The sequence below is a fragment of the Hypanus sabinus genome, chromosome 10, assembly GCF_030144855.1.
Source record: "Hypanus sabinus isolate sHypSab1 chromosome 10, sHypSab1.hap1, whole genome shotgun sequence".
NCBI classification, from domain to species: domain Eukaryota; kingdom Metazoa; phylum Chordata; class Chondrichthyes; order Myliobatiformes; family Dasyatidae; genus Hypanus; species Hypanus sabinus.
The window spans coordinates 90,932,679-90,949,889 of record NC_082715.1 but is presented as its reverse complement, the minus strand read 5'-3'; the positions used below and the strand labels follow the sequence as shown (position 1 = coordinate 90,949,889).

Below are 17,211 nucleotides of genomic sequence, written 5' to 3'. Positions count from 1 at the left end.
ACTTGTACTTGGGTGGTGGCCAGCAGATTTTCTCCACTCTCTCTCCTCCTCTCCACTGGTTTTGCCCGCCACTTCCTCTGCCAGGGCTGCTGCTGGCCTCCCCCAATGCCTTCCTCCTCTGAAGTGGACAGGTTACCGGAGACTGTGTGGTCCCTTGCCCTTTTCTTCCAATTCTCCTTCTGCTCCGCCCTCTGTTGTTTGGCTGGACCCTTTTGGGCCTTATTTCATTTGCCCACAATGCTCCAGCCTTCCTTCCCCTTGGCTCTTCATTCTGATGTGGACCATATGGACAAAAGGAATTCACACATCAGCTGATTGTTCACTGATAGTTCATTGACTGCAGCTCAGCTTTTAACATATCATCCCATCCAAACTCACCATCAAGCTTCAATACCTGAGTCTCTGTATCTCTCTCTCTCTCTATTCATATTACATTTACGACTGTGCGACTAACCGTAGCTCTGGTGCCATTATTAAGTTTGTTGAGAACACCACTGTCATTGGCTAAGTCAAATGTGGTGATGAATCAGCAGATAGGAGGGAGATTGAAAATCTGGCTGAGTGGAGCCAGAACAGCAGCCTCTCACTCAGTCAACAAGATTTTAGAATGAGGAAACCAGAGGTCCATGAGCTAGTCCACATCAGAGGATCAAAGGTGGTTAGCAACTTTAACTTCCTGGTATATTTGTTTCAGAGGACCATTCCTGGGCCCAGCATATAAGTGCAACAACAAAGAAAGCACGGCAGCATCTCTACTTATGAGTTTGCGGAGCTTTAGCATGACATCTAAAACTTCGACAAATTTCTATAGATGTGTGATGGAGAATATATTGACTAGTTGAGTCACAGCCTGGTATGGAAGTACCAATTCTCTTGAATGGAAAATCCTAGAAAATGTGCTGGATATGGCCCATTCCATCATGGGTAAAGCCCTCCCCTCTATTGAGCATATCTACACAGAGCACTGTTACAGAAAAGCAGCATCCATCAGGGACTCCTACTACCCAGGTCATGCTCTCTTATCACTACTGCCATCAGGAATAAGGTGCAGGAGCCTCAGGACTTGCACTACCTGGTTCAGGAACAGTTATTGCCCCTCAACCATCAGGCCCTTGAACCAGTGGGGTAACTTAACTCGCCTCATCACTCACAGCCTATAGACTCACTTTCAAGGACTCTTCATCCCATACTGGCAATGTTTATTGCCTATTTTTTTTCTCTTTTGTATTTGTATAGTTTGCTGTCTTTTGCATATTGGTTGTTTGTCCACCCTATTGGGTGCAGTATTTCACTGATTCTATAATGACTCTGATTTTCTGAGATGCCCACAAGATGCCAAATGTCAGGGTTGTATATGGTGCTGTGTACTTCAATAATAAATTTACTTTGAACTTTGAATACTCAACTTCCTCATCAGCAGATATCAGGATTGATAACAATATCTTCTCCTTACTGATCATCAAGACAGTTGCACCTCAAGGTTGTGTGCTCAGTCCTCTGCTCTTTTCTCAATCCACTTATGATTGTCTCCAGTACCAGATACAAATATGTCAATGATGCCACTGTTGTTGGATGAATTGCAGCTGGTGATGAGCCAATTAAAGGAGTGAGATTGGGCACCTGATTGAGTGGTGCCAAGTTTTACTTGTCTCCGAGTACTCTAATAAGCTTCTACAGATGTATTCTGACTGGGTGCATTATGGTTTGGAATGTCAATTCAAGTGTATGGGAATTTAAGAAGCTGCAGAGAATAGTGGACTCGGCACAATGCATTATGGACACATTCCTCTTGAGTATTGATAGTGTCTATGTAAGGAACTGCCTCAGGAAGGCAACTCCATCATTAAAAATCCTCACCACCCAGGCTGTGCCATTTTCCTGCAATGACCATTGGGCAAGAGGTACTAAAGCCAGAAGCCCCACACCTGTAGTTTCAAGAACAGCCACCTCCCCATTGGCCATTTATTTCATGAACTAACTGGTACAACCCTAACTGTTACAATTCAGCAACACTCTTGATCATTTTACAATAAAAATGGACCTTGTTATTCCTTTGATCTGATTGTCTACTTATTTGTAAAAATTGTGTATAATTTCTCTTGTGAATGCTGTTTTTATGGTACCTTTGCACATGATGCTGCTGTTGCAGGTTTTAACTGCACCAGTGCTTGCATGTACTTATGCATATGACAGTAAACTCAATTTTGACTTTCTTTCTGTGATTACAATAAAGTCATAGTTCTTACTGCTGATCCATACTCCTTGCATTGAGGCATACAGTGGTATGCAAAAGTTTGGGCACGCTTGGTCAAAATTTCTGTTATTGTGAATAGTTAAAGTGAGTAGAAGATGAACTGATCTCCAATAGTCATAAAGTTAAAGATGAAACATTATTTTCAACATTTTAAGCAAGATTAGTGTATTATTTTTGTTTTGTACAATTTTAGAGTGGTAAAAAAGGAAAGGAACACCATGCAAAAGTTTGGGCACCCCAAGAGACTTGAGCTCTCAGATAACTTTTACCAAGATCTCAGACCTTAATTAGCTTGTTAGGGCTACGGCTTGTTCACAGTCATCGTTAGGAATGGCCAGGTGATGCAAATTTCAAAGCTTTATAAATACCTTGATTTCTCAAACCTTGTCCCAACAATCAGCAACCATAGGCTCCTCTAAGCAGCTGCCCGTCATTCTGAAAATTAAAATAAATGAAGCCCACAAAACAGGAGAAGGCTATAAGAAGATAGCAAAACGTTTTTAGGTAGCCACTTCCCCAGTTTGTAATGTAATTAAGAAATGGCAGTTAACAGGAACAGTGGAGATCAAGTTGAGGTCTGGAAGACCAAGAAAACTTTCCGAGAGAACTGCTCGTAGGATTGCTAGAAAGGCAAATCAAAACCCCTGTTTGACTGCAAAAGACCTTCAGGAAGATTTAACAGACTCTGGAGTGGTGGTTCACTGTTCTACTGTGCAGTGACACCTGCGCAAGTATAACCTTCATGGAAGAGTCATCAGAAGAAAACCTTTCCTGCGTCCTCACCACAAAATTCAGCATCAGAAGTTTGCAAGGAATACCTAAACAAGCCTGATGCATTCTGGAAACAAGTCCTGTGGACTGATGAAGTTAAAATAGATCTTTTTGGCTGCAATGAGCAAAAGTATGTTTGGAGAACAAAGGGTTTCAGAATTTAATGAAAAGAACACCTCACCAACTGTTAAGTTTGGGGGTAGATCAATCATGCTTTGGGCTTGTATTGCAGCTAGTGGTACGGGGAACATTTCATTGGTAGAGGGAAGAATGAATTCAATTAAATACCAGCAAATTCTGGAAGCAAACATCACAGCGTCTGTAAAAATAAAAAAAGACCTGAAGATGAAACAAGGATGGCTTCTACAACCGTTTAATGATCCTAAACACACCTCAAAATCCACAATGGACTACCTCAAGAGGTGCAAGCTGAAGGTTTTGCCATGGCCCTCACAGTCCCCCAACCTAAGCATCATCAAAAATCTGTGGATAGACTGCAAAAAGAGCAATGCATGCAAGATGGCCCAAGAATCTCACAGAACTAGAAGCCTTTTGCAAGGAAGAATGGGCGAAAGCTTGCCAGCCTTCATATGCTTCAACTGTATGCTTCCTAATGGCCTGCCTACTTGATTTACCCTCTTCATTTTACTCACCATCCTACTCTTGGACTTCACATGCTCCCCTACCATCCCTCCCCTCCCCCAACCATTAGTTTAAACCCTCTCAAGTACTGGGAGCAAACTTCCCTGCAACCCATTCTTCTTATACAAGGTCCACCTACCTGGAAGTGATCCCAGTAATCCAAGTATCTAAAGCCCTTCCTCTTGCAGTCTGTCTAGCTACATGCCCATCATCCAACACATCCTCCAATTCCATTGGCACTTGCATTAAAATCTTGAAATATATATTCCCATTTATCAAATGCACGGGGGGGGGGTTGAAACACGTAGGTAAAATTGTGAAAGTAATAAACAGAAAACAGATCACATAAGAAATGTATGGAGTTGGCACCCTTGTGGTCCTCTGTGAAAAGAGAAACACCCGGCAACTTGCAGGTGTTTGATAAATTGTCATTTCATAGAGTAGTAAAATTTAAGGCCATGGGACTGAAAGGACCAAGGCAGTATAGCAATGAGTATTTTTTTAGACCGGAAGGATGTTTGCCTCACTATGGGTCAATGTTGGCTGCACTGCTCTTATTGATACATGTTAATAACGAAGATGTAATTTCAAAGTTTACAGATTGCAGAAGCTTGGAAATGATATAGGTGGTAAAGAGTATGAGGACTTGCAAAATGGGTAGATACATGGAAAATTCAGTTCAATTAGCAAAGTGTGAAGTTGCATTTTGGATGCAAAAGTGGGACTGTAAAACAGAATCATAGAATGATGTGTCAAAGGAGGCCAGTTAGACTATTGCACCTACACTCTAATTTGTGATTTAGTTTTAAAATGAATTTTACTTTTCTATTTTGTATGTTTCCTTAAAGTATATATCAATTCCTCTTTGATCCTATGCTTGGATCTGCTTCCAAGCCCTTTTCAGACACTGTTTTCAATATTTAGAACATAATGCAGAATAAAACAATTATCTAAGTTGCCTCTAATTTTTTTTGCCACCAACCTAGATCTTATTGAATTTATTTCTCCTGCTGCCACTGGAAGTAGTTCATAGGAATAATCCCACGTTAAATAAAAACTACTCACTCGTGGCAGCAAATCCCTTCTGGATCCAATCCAATGCCTGGACATTCTTTCTGAAGTGTGATGATTAAATAAGATTAACCAGCTGAGATTTTTCCAGTGTACTATAAAGTTGATGTGGAGAGAAAGTTTTATTTTTATCCACAAAGTGGGTGCCTGGAAAGAGCAGCCAGGGTTGTTGGTGGAGGCAGATATGATAGAGTTGTTTGAGGTCCTTAGAGACAAATATACAAAGAATGGAAGGATATGGATCATGTGCAGGCTGAAGTGATTAGATGTTATTTGTTTAATTAGTTTGGCACAACATCATAGACCAAAGAGCTTTTTTCTGTCGGTGCTGTTCTAGGTTTAATCACAACTTCAAAACAGAACAAAAACTCATTGTTTGTAAGATGCTACTAGACCCATCATGTTTTTCATGAGATGACCATAAACAGATTTTTTTCTGTTCCAAAGATACAACTTCCCTATGAATTGGCAGTCTTAGATTAAAATTCCCGATGACATTTACGTGGGTTGTTAGTGCTTCCTCATTATCTAGGTATGATTTTATAAAGGTTGCACTGCCATACTATTCAGGAAATCTTTATCTCCTAACTTCATTTTAGAGGTCTGTTGTCCTTTTGTACCTTTGTGTATTGTTTTGAAAGCAAAACTTTGGAAGCAAGTGTTGACTAACAGAGCAGAGGCCCACAACATTGTCACACTGGACTCTATACCAAAACCTCAGACTCATTTTCATAGTGACCTTGATGTCTTTGTGGTCTACAGGCACATTTGATTGTTTGCCTGTTCTTCCATTGATTGGTTTGAGCTTGGCTTAATTTAATTTCAGGTCAACCTCTTTCAGCTACATTTTTGTGAACTATCTAAGAGAGAGATTTAATTACATTGGCACCCTTCTCACTCACTTCAAAAAAAAAAGTTTACTGTGGAATAATCCCGAACTATTGCTTCTTTTGGAGTGGCAGATTGAAGATTTTTGTTTACTTTTCAATGTTGTTACTCCAGTGTCTCGATCTTTGTCATTATTTACAAAATGTGAAGTGGGTTTTCGTACAGGCACCTAAGTAATATATTGAAAAAAGCCTTGGAAGGTTATGGATTGCACTCATGAAACTGGCCATTGAAAAGGTAAAGTGGACCCTTCACTTTTATAAATAGGATCATTGGATACAAAAGAAGATTTTTTGTTATTTTTCATATATAAAAACCACTGGAGTGTTGTGTACATTTCTGATTGCCTCATTACAGGAAGGATTTGGAGGCCTTGGAAGGGGTACAGAAGGAGTATGATGCAAGAGACTGCAAATGCTGAAATCTTAAGCAATACATAATCTGCTGGAAGATCTCAGTGCATCGCACAGCATTGGTGGGAGGAAAGAAAATATCAATGTTTCAGGCCGAAATCCTGCATTAGGACTGAGATGGAGAAGCAAGGTGGCCAGCATGTGGAGAAAAAGGGGAGTGGCAAGAAAGGACCTGACGCAATTAATGGACTGAAGCAAGGTGGAAAAAAAGAGATAGAACAAGGCAGGGGGAAAGGAATATGAAGATAGGAGACAACTGATGGAGGAAGATGACAGGAACACTGGTGCTGGATTCTAAAGAATGGGAGCCATTAGAGGAGAAAAAAGAGGTTAACCAGATGGGGGGGATGGGGAACCTACATGTGAAGTTGATGGATGGAGGAAGGGGCAGGGGTCAAAGGTAAGTTAAAGGGGGTGCTGGGGTAGGGTGGGAATGGGGACAAAAATGTGAGAACTGGAGACTTAAAGGAGAATAGGCGGCTGATGTTGAGATGGGAAAAGGAAAAAAAGGGGTGCCTTAAAATTCGAAGTCTCTATATTCATACCATTGACAGGGAGGAGAGTTGAAATGCCCAGCAACTGAGGGCTGTGGATGGCCATTGCAGACTGAGCATAGTTGTTCTGTGAAACGGTTGCCTAGTCTACATTTGGTCTCACTGATATAGAAGAAACCACATCAGGAGCACCAAACACTGTATTTGGCAACCTCATTTCTCATGCAGGGATTTTGTTCAAAATGTCAACAATTTCTTTCTTCCCATCAAGACGTTTTGACCTGCAGAGTTCTTCCAGTAAATTTTGCGTTTTACTGGGATACTGTGGGGATTTCAGTTTATGAGCTATAAGGAGAAGTTGGACAAACTTGTGTTTGCTGTGGTGCATTGGAGACTAAGGAGAGACCTGATGGATGCTTATAAAATTATGTGAGGGACATATAAGTTAGAAACTTCCCCAGAGTAGAAATATCAATTACTAGAAGACATGTATAGTATTTAAAGTGGGAGGAAAGTTTAAAGGAGATAATGCAGGTCAAGTTGTTTTTATGAAAAACAGAGGGGCATGTAGTGGCACAGTAGCATAGTTGTTAACATAATGCTATTGCAGTGCCAGCGATATGGGTTCAATTCCTCCGTCATCTATAAGGAGTCTGTACTTTCTCCCTATGACTGCCTGAGATTTTTCAAGGAACTGGCTCTTCAGCCCACAGTGTTGTGTTAAGATAACTAAATTAGCAATCTATATCTGTGAAATAATAATCCAGGTCTTTGGATCATCATTCTGATAGTTTAAAAAGGTGTGAAGAAATAAACCCAATTTTTAACACATGCTTCTTGACACATGCACAGTTGACGCAGCTTTGTTTTACAATACAGTTTACAGAAGAATGCAACCCCTATGTCTTTGATTAAATTTTCCCCACAATCCATAAATTAATACATTATTATGAGATTCTATGTTAGTACAACACACAGACTGATAAATATGCAGGTGTAAGTAAAAGGAAGGAAGTTCCTCTGGGTTGTTTATTTCTGCAGAACTTTCATAAATTCTAATTTAACTTGAATTTTTAAGAAAGAAATTAATGTCATTGTCCATGCAAGTAAACTTGAACAGTGCTCCTGAAGTAGGGAAAGACATTTCAGTGGATCTGCTGACGTGCCAACTGAAAGCTGATCAGCTTATAGGTACTAGTATTTATACTACCAAAGTGATAATCCAAAGACTTGCATTCATATTACACAGCTACAGACCATAGAGTAGTACTGTATAGGAACAGACCCTTCAGCCCACTGTGCTTGTGCCAACCTATATGTGTAACTGTTCCCATTTGCCTGCCAGTTATCTGTATCACTCTGTTCACTTGTTAATGTGTATGTCTAAATGCCTCTGAAACCTTGCTTTAATATTTGTTTATACCACCTCTACTGGCAGCACATTCCAGGCACTTATAAAAAGCTTGCCTCGTAAATCTCCTTTAAACATCTTCTGCCCTCTAGTGTTTGATTTTCCCACCCTGGGTAAAAATCACACTGACTATCCATCCTTTCTATACCTCTCAGAATTTTATCAACTTCTCTTAAGTTAGTTTTCCATCAACTTCTAATGCTGATGTTCCCAACTTGTATATTCATGCCAAATGTACTTTTTTTGGCACCCTGTCTATCTGTGAAGACAAAATTTCCAGTCTTATCATGACACCTGTGGTATTTAATTTAGTGAATTATCTGGAAGCAAACTTTAAAACTATCCTGAGTAGATTTGACCAAATTGTCTGGCTAAATCCACAGCAATGTGGGTTGATTTGTAACAACCCAATGAAGTGACTCAGCAAACTACTTGGCTGTGCCGAAACAATATATTATACTGCATGTTCAATAAAGTAACCCATCATTACTTTCTTGAAGAAATTGAGAATGGGATAAATACTGGCCTTGTCAATAGTGCACAAATTCATAAAAATTAATATGAAAATAGCTAACGAGGAGGTCTGAGTGCATGAAATTTGGCCTATCTGAACATTAATAAATTCAATGCAATGCAGTGGTGTTAGTCCCAGAATTTGAGGAATAATATATCTAACTAGGGATATAACCAGTCAGCGATGACAGGAAACTCAGACTCGATATGAGAAGCAACAAACAGCATCACCATCTATTAAACTGAAACTGAGCACCAAACTAAGGTCTACTTCAATGGCTCCTTTCAGGGACCAGCAGAAGATGTCACCATGGTTAGCGATGCCATGTCTTGGCTTTATCTGCACCCAGGCATCTCAACACCAGGATGCACCAACTGCTAGGCAAGTCAATCTGCTTTTCTTTACTGATATTGTGCTCTACTGTCTCTTTTGAAGTTATTTTTTCTGAAAATGAGGGAATGTAACATATTTGATTGTTTGACAAAAAAGCACTACAGACCTGATGGTAGAAAGGGTTTCATTCTGTGTCATGATGATTTTCAGTGTTTTTTTTGCAAAACTCACCTTTGTTGCCCTGATTCATTATGAATGTAATGGTGTGTATTGGCAGCTTGTTTCATCTGAAGGATAGCCACCCCATCTATTGTTAAAATCTTGCAGTTTTGTGTTTGGTTTGACCTAGTATTCAATATACTACACCTATCTACTCAAATACAAAAGATTGCTTAATCAGGGCCTTAGAGAACAGTTTTCTGGGTTAATTTTATCATTTTGTTGAAAGTCTGTTGTCTTTATGACAAATTAGTGATTCAGTCTGAACATGAATTAAACAAATCACAGCATGCTTTGCTGCTGCTTTGCCTGTTCATACTTTTGCTGAGTGTATTTCCCTTTGTCCCTGACCAACCTCTCTGCCTCTAAACTTTCAGGTCTCTCAGAACACTGTTTCTGATAACAATTTGTGTTGAGTTCACTTGTTACCCTACACTAGCTGATCTACCTTGATGTCTGACAGCAATATCTCGATTTTGGGTTTCTTTTTGTGGGTTCAAATTGTTCCCTGGCTTTATTTCACTTCAACCTAGTCACCTCCAACTCAACAACCTTCCTGAAAATTAGAATTCAACCAGTTACATCCTTATCAAGAATCTTGATTGTGCAGCTGAGTTTTTGACCATACTTTCCACATGAACACCTCCCTAAATCTCTCATCTTCAAAGGGTACTTTTTTTTAACCTGGCTGTTGTTCTAATAAATGCTTTTATGGTTATGTGGATTTTTTTTCCTCATCACGCTCTTGTAAAATAGTTTGAAATTTTATTTTGAAGATGTTGTATTAATGTGTATTGTTGAAATAAAACATTGAAGAGTACATCACTGGCCTTTTGTCCACAATGTCTGTGCTGACCATGATACCAAATGGAACTAGTGCTATTTGCTTACACATAATCCATACATTTCACTCCCTTCATGTTCATTTGTCTGTCTAAACAACTCTTAACTGCCACTAACATGCTTATTACCCCAATACCCAGCATGTTCCAGGTATCTGCCAGTCTCTTTGGAAAACCAAAACTTCATTCATATATCTCCCTTAGACTCTAAGGAGATGCCCACCAGTGTTCACCATTTCTACCCTAGGAAAGAGGCTCTGACTATCTTCCCTAAATCTACGCCTTTCATAATTTTATAAATTTCTGTTAGATCTCCCCTCAGTGTTCGACACTTTTGAGAAAACTATGCAAGTCAGTGTAACTCACCCCGCTCAATAGCTAATACTCTGTTATCCCAGCAGCATCCTCTGCACCCTCTCCAGAGCCTCCACATCCTTTCTGTAATGGGGCAACCTGAACTGCATACAATACTTCAAAAGCAGCCTAATGAGTATTTTGTTTCTTTGACTACTCCCTTCACCAGTTAAAACTTGTTTCAGTCTTACAATACCACTTACACCATTTTCTCCTGTACACAATAGATCTTTATGTTGTGATATCAGGCAAGGGAGCATTGAAAGCAGGCTCTGGCATTGAAGGACAGGAAGCACAATCTTAATCACACAGCCCCCAACTTTCTCATTAGTGGGAAAATCACTCCTCCTGACTTGTGACTAACTGACTAATTTTACTAATACTGTGAAAACATGAAACACAGGCGAGATGAGAAGATTTGATAGATAACTGGAATAAAAATTTAAGCTGATACTTAAACTTGAAGCATCAGATTTATGGCTCCCTCTATAGATCCCTGAACTACTGAATACTTCCTGCATTTCTGTTTTTATATGTGGGTTCAACATTTTCTGTTTTGAGTAGGCAATAATGATACCAATTTAATGCAAATAGTCAGCAATGAAGGAGACTTTGATTGGCATGTGGATATAATCAATATTGCAAAATTCTGAAGGGACTAAATATTCTAGCCCTTGTATTACTGTGGTTTCTGTATTTATTCACCTGGTCTAAAATCTCTTCTCTGTGTTTGATATAATTTTTGTTTTCTTTGTGAAGTTCTTTTAATTTAACATGAATATGCTGTTGATGTGTTTACCAGTAGATATGTTGGTATGTTCATGCTGTTTCTCCACTTACTATTTTAGCAAAAGTGATAACATTTAACAGTTTCTGGTAAAGTTGAGAATAATTCCATTGATGCAGAATCATAAGATATGGTACCAATTCCTAAATTGTGATCTGTAACTATTTTTAATTATATTATTTTGTCTTGTTATTGAAAAGCTGCAAAATTTGAACACTTTGAAGCTACTGGTTGCCTTGAATATGGGACTGTTAAAAATGCCTCTTAAACATTGCTCTGGTAGCTACTTCTACCACCTACCTAATACCTAGCAATCTCTGTGTAATACAAAAAAGTACTTGCCTTACACACCACTTTTAATCTTCCATCTTTCTCATCGTAAATCCATGTACTCTAATATTTAACATTTTGCCCTGAAGAAGATGTTCTATTTATCACAGTTATGCATCACATAATTTTATATATTTACATCAGTTGCCCCTCAGACCCTGATCTTCAAGCAGAATAACCTGAATATGTCCAACCTCTCCTTAGGGCTAATGGTCTCTAATCTCTCTAGTCATGCTTTAAATCAGTCATCATAATTCCTGAACCAAAGAACTTTGCACCTTCAGAACCAAATGACTACTGCATGGTGGCTCAGATGCCAGTCATCATGAAGTGCTTTGAATGGCTGGTAATGGGACATATGAAAAACTGCATTCTTGCCATATTAGGCACTCACTATATGCTTCCTGACTGAACCACTCTACAACAGATAGCATCTGTTAAGCACCTGGCCCTGACACAACTAGTAAATAAGGACACTTAAGTCAAAATGCTGATTCTGGATATAAGTACAGCATTCAATAGCATTGTCCCACACACCATGATGAACAAATTCCTTCTTTTCAGTACTTCTCAGTCAAAATACACCACTGTGCAACTGGGGTCCTAACCAGCAGATCTCAATCAGGGTGCACAATCACTCTTCCTTCCCCATCCCCCGGGCTGTGCGCTGAGCCCATCAGTGTCAAAATCGCCTTTGACACGACAGTGGTTGTGCTCATCAACAATGAGAGAGGCTTGCAGAGAGATTTAGGCCAGTTAGAAGAGTGGGCTGAACTTTGGCAGATGGAGTTTAATGCTGATAAGTGTGAGGTGCTACATTTTGGTATGAATAATCCAAATAGGACATGCATGGTAAATGGTAGGGCATTGAAGAATGCAGTAGAACAGAGTGATCTAGGAATAATGGTGCATAGTTCCCTGAAGGTGGAATCTCATGTGGATAGGGTGGTGAAGAAAGCTTTTGGTATGCTGACCTTTATAAATCACAGCATTGAGCATAGGAGTTCGGATGTAATGTTAAAATTGTACAAGGCATTGGTAAGGCCGAATCTGGAGTGTTGTGTACAGTTCTCATCACCGAATTATAGGAAAGATGTCAACAAAATAGAGAGCGTATAGAAGAGATTTACTAGAATGTTACCTGGGTTTCAGCACCTAAGTTACAGAGAAAGGTTGAACAAGTTAGGTCTTTATTCTTTGGAGCGTAGAAGGTTGAGGGGGGACTTAATAGAGGTATTTAAAATTATGAGGGGATAGATAGAGTTAACGTGGATAGGCTTTTTCCATTGAGAGTAGGGGAGCTTCAAACAAGAAGACATGAGTTGAGAGTTAGGGGGCAAAAGTTTAAGGGTAACACGAGGGGGGAATTTCTTCACTCAGAGAGTGGCAGCTGAGTGGAACGAGCTTCCAGTAGAAGTGGTAGAGGAAGGTTCGGTATTGTCATTTAAAGTAAAATTGGATCAGTATATGGACAGGAAAGGAATGGAGGGTTATGGGCTGAGTGCAGGTCAGTGGGACTAGGTGAGAGTAAGCATTTGGCTTGGACTAGAAGGGCTGAAATGGCCTGTTTCTGTGCTGTAATTGTAATATGGTTATAGGAGGTGGAATAGCTCAAGGTTTGGTGCAAGGCAAATAACCTCTTCTTCAATGTCAACAAGACAAAAGAATTGGTTATTGACTTTAGGAGAACTCACACCCCTTGTTAGATTGGCAACAGAACAATGGAAACTGAGCAGTTTCAAGTTCCTGAGAATGAACATCTTGCACAACCTCTCATGGTCCCAGAACACATCCTACATATTCAAGCAAGTTCACCAATGCTTCTTTCTGAGAAGGCTTAAGAGAACAGGACTATACGCACATTGTTACTTTATAATTTCCTGTCAGACTCACCTTATGTTCAGGCACTCCTGTACCTAGCATAATTGTATGGATATACAATCAATCTATGCATATAAGCTATTCTATCTATTTATATTTATTGTGTTCTTTCTTAGTGTTCTTTATCTTATTGTATTTTTTTTGTGCTGCATCATATCCGGAGTAACAATATTTCGTTCTCCTTTACACTTGTGTACCGGAAATGACATTAAACAATCTGAATTTAATGTAGGGAACACCTTGGGAAGACTTTTGCACCCTTCCAAACTCATTTCCTTCCAGTAATGTAGCATAATATACCAAATGTGCCTTACCTCAAGTTGTATACAGCTGCTGCAACGCAATTTATTTGGTCAATGCCCTAACCGATGAAGATAAACAATGTTTTCTTTACACCCTATCCAGTTGTGTTTTCACATTTTGGGAAGCAATGGACCCAAGATCCCCCCAACCCCCGATTATCATTGCCTCAGGATTCCTGCCATTTACAATATACTTTCCTACTTTCCGCTTGCATTTGACTTTACAAAATGCAATACCCCAGATTTGTACAGATTAAATTCTGTCTGCCATTCCCAAATGCCTCCTGACCTAGTCCTGAGCACGGTGTTTACAGATTTCAGATATGTTGTAAAGAATTCTTGATGAATTTGTGTAATATGTCTGGTGTATATATATATATATATATATATATATATATTATGATGGTATATTATGTTTTCACTAGGTACTTTGCTGCTTTAAACTGTATGGTTTGAGCTTCCTGAGAGCCAGTGAAGCTGCAGACATCTAGTCAAGAACAGGGTACACAATCATGCCCTTGTCATACCTTTAAAGTGCTAGAGAAGACTTTATTGGGAGTAGAATGCAGAGTGACTTGATTTCTGAGCTACTTGTGTAATTGCAGTATTTATGTCAAGTTGAGTTTCTGACCAGTGGTCACCCTTAGAATATGGATGGTGGGGAAAAGATGACATTGCCATTGACTATTAAGTGGAGATAGTTACCCACATTCTAGGTGGAGACTTTTGTCTTGTGAATTTAACTGTGATTCAGTTGATGTGATAGAAGAAGTCAGAGGGTGATAGTGCAGAGATGTTTTACAGATTGGAAGCCTGTGGAAGATTGGAAGTGGTGTGTCACAGGGATCAGTGCTGTGTCTACTGTTGTTTGTCATATGTGTTAACAATTTGAACGAGATTGTTGTTGGCATAATTAGTAAGTTTGCAGATGACACCAAAATAGGGTATAGTATACATTGAAGAGGGTTATTTTGGAATAAAACTGGATCGAGATCACCTGGGGATAGGGCCTATGATTGGCAGATGGAATTTAACTCGAACAAGTATAAGCTATTGCATTCAGTAAGTAAACCAAAAGCAAAATTTGCACGGTAAATGGGAGGAACCTGGACAGTGTTATAAAACGGAGAGACGATACTAGAGAGGGACAGCAGATGCTAGAAGCCTTGAGAAACATGCACAAATTACTGGAGAAACTAAGCAGTCAGTTACACCTATGGAGAAAAATGAAGTTGATCTCCCTCCATAGATGCTGCCTGATTTCTTGAATTCCTCCAGCATTTTGTCTGTGTGTTGATAAGAATAAATGTTCATTGAAAATGGATACACAGGTCTGGCATTGAATAAAAGAGTTAAAGACATTGATCCAGCTGAAGGGGACTTTGGTAAGACCACACTCGGAGCACTGTGTACATCTCTGGTCACCCAATTGTAGGAAGGATACGATTAAGTTGGAAAGGGTGCAGAAAAGATTCATGGAATTGTTACTTGGACTGAAGGGTTAGGACTTTTTCCCTGATCTTACAGAGATATATAAAATCAGGAGGGGTGTAGATGAGGTAAATGGTCAGTCTTTTCTTCCAAGCGAGAAGGATGTGAAACTAGATTACTCAGATTTAAGGTGTCAGAAGCAAAATTTAATAGGGACCTGAGGGCAAGTTTTCACACACATTCCCAGACGAACCTGCAGAGGCACATGGATTGGAAAAGTCTAAAGGGATATGGACTAAACACAGGCAAATGGGACAAACTCAGGTAGATTCTTTAGTCAGCATAGATAGAAACATAGAAAGCCTACAGCACAATACAAGCCCTTCGGCTCACAAAGCTGTGCCAAACATGTCCTTACCTGAGAAATTACCCGTGGTTACCCATAGCCCTCTAATTTTCTAAGCTCCATGTACCTGTCTAGGAGACTCTAAAAAGACCCTATTGTATGTCTCTGCCACCGCTGCCAGCAACCCATTCCACGCACTCACCACTCTTTGCGTTTAAATAAATAAATAGATAGATAGATAGATAGATAAATAAATAAATAAGCGACTTACCCCTGACATCTTCTCTGATTAATTGGATTAAAGAGCGTAGCTGGTATCTGTGTTGTGACTCTCTGTTACCTGTAATGTTTAGTTGGTCATGCATGAATGTTATCTAGCAAAATTCCTGTTAAATTATATAGAAACAAAGTACTTCTTGTTAAATGTGAAATTTATGGATAAAGCAAAAGGGAAAGACTGTGCAGGAGAGGTTACTTGAAGTCTCCAGAATAAAGAATAAGACAAGTTTAGAAAGGGCAATCACAAACAAGAGAAGATCTGCAGATGCTGGAAATTCAAGCAACACACACACAATGCTAGAGGAACTCAGCAGGTCAGGCAGCATCTACGAAAATGAGTAAACAGTTGACGTTTTGAGTCGAGACCTTTTTGAAAGGCGTAAAAATTTAACTTCAAGCAACATGGAAATAACACAGAGACCACATTGAAAAGGATGATGAATACTGGAGTGAAGGTGTTACAGTATATTCAAATGCACACAGTATACAAAATAAGGTAGATGATCTTGTAGCACAGTTAGAAATTGGCAGATGTGAAGTTATGGCATTACAGAATTGTGGGTGAAAGAAGATCACAATTAGGAACTTAACATCTAAGGATACACATCTTATCAATAGGACAGGCAGGTGGGTAGAGGGCGCGGGTGGCTTTGTTGGCTACAAGATGAAATGAAATCCTTAGAAGTGACATGGGATCAAGGTGTTTAATCCTTGTGGGTAGAGATGAGAAACTGCAAGGATAAAAAGACTCTGGCGCGAGTTGTATACAGGCCCCTGAACAGTTGCCAGGATGTGGGGTACAAATTGTAATTGAAGTTAGAAAAGGGATGAAAAAATGGCAATGTTATGATGGCCATGGGATATTTCAATATGCAGGGTAGATGCATATTGAATCAGGTTGGTGTTGGATCCCAAGAAAATGAATTTGTAGAATGCAATGTTATGGCTTTCTCAAGCAGCCCATTAGGGAAAAGGCAACTCTGGATTGGATGTTATGCATTGAACCAGATTTGATTAGTGTGCATAAGCTAAAGCAAAGGTTAGGAGGTAGTGATCATAATAGACTAGAATTTATTTTGTAATTTGAGAGGGAGAAGTTAAAATCAGATGTATTGGTATTACAGTTGAGCAAAGGTAACTGCTAGAAGTAGGAGAGGAGCAGCCAAACATCATTAGAATGGAATATTAGCAGGGATGATGGTTGAACACCAATGGCTGGAGATTATTAACGATGAGGTTTTGGTGTTCTTGGAGACACATGATAAAATATCTGGAAGTCTGCATGGTTTCCTTCTGGGGAAATAGTGTTTGATAAATCTTTTGAATCCTTTGAAGGAATAATAGGCAGTATAAACAAAGATGATGTTGTTTACTTGCACGTTTAGAAGGCCTTTGAAAAAATGCTGCACATGAGGCTGCTAAGTAAGATAAGAGCACATGGTATTATAGGATTGATATTAGTGTGAACAAAAGATTGGCTAACTGACAGAAAGAAAAGACTGGGGATAAACGGGGCCTTCAGTGGATGGCTGCTAGTGACTAGTGCTGTTCTAATGAGTCAGTATTGGGTTTGCTACATTTCATTTAATGGTCTGAATGATGGAATTAATGGTTTTGTGGCCAAGTTTGCAGATCCTACAAAGATGGAT

The 17,211-nt window shown here is 39.4% G+C and overlaps 1 protein-coding gene across 12 annotated transcripts in view; it reads left to right on the top strand.

Moving 5' to 3' along the window:
* Positions 1–17,211, top strand: part of LOC132400854 (regulating synaptic membrane exocytosis protein 1-like) — a 554,853-nt gene that overhangs the window by 117,807 nt on the left and 419,835 nt on the right. For 9 of the 12 annotated variants that reach the window (XM_059982306.1, XM_059982307.1, XM_059982315.1 and 6 more), the window contains one exon: positions 8,747–8,839. The exons of the other annotated variants lie outside the window; for them this stretch is intronic. In XM_059982306.1, coding sequence (XP_059838289.1) covers positions 8,747–8,839 — 93 coding nt within the window. The remainder of the gene's footprint in view (positions 1–8,746; positions 8,840–17,211) is intronic. 12 annotated transcript variants of the gene reach the window in all.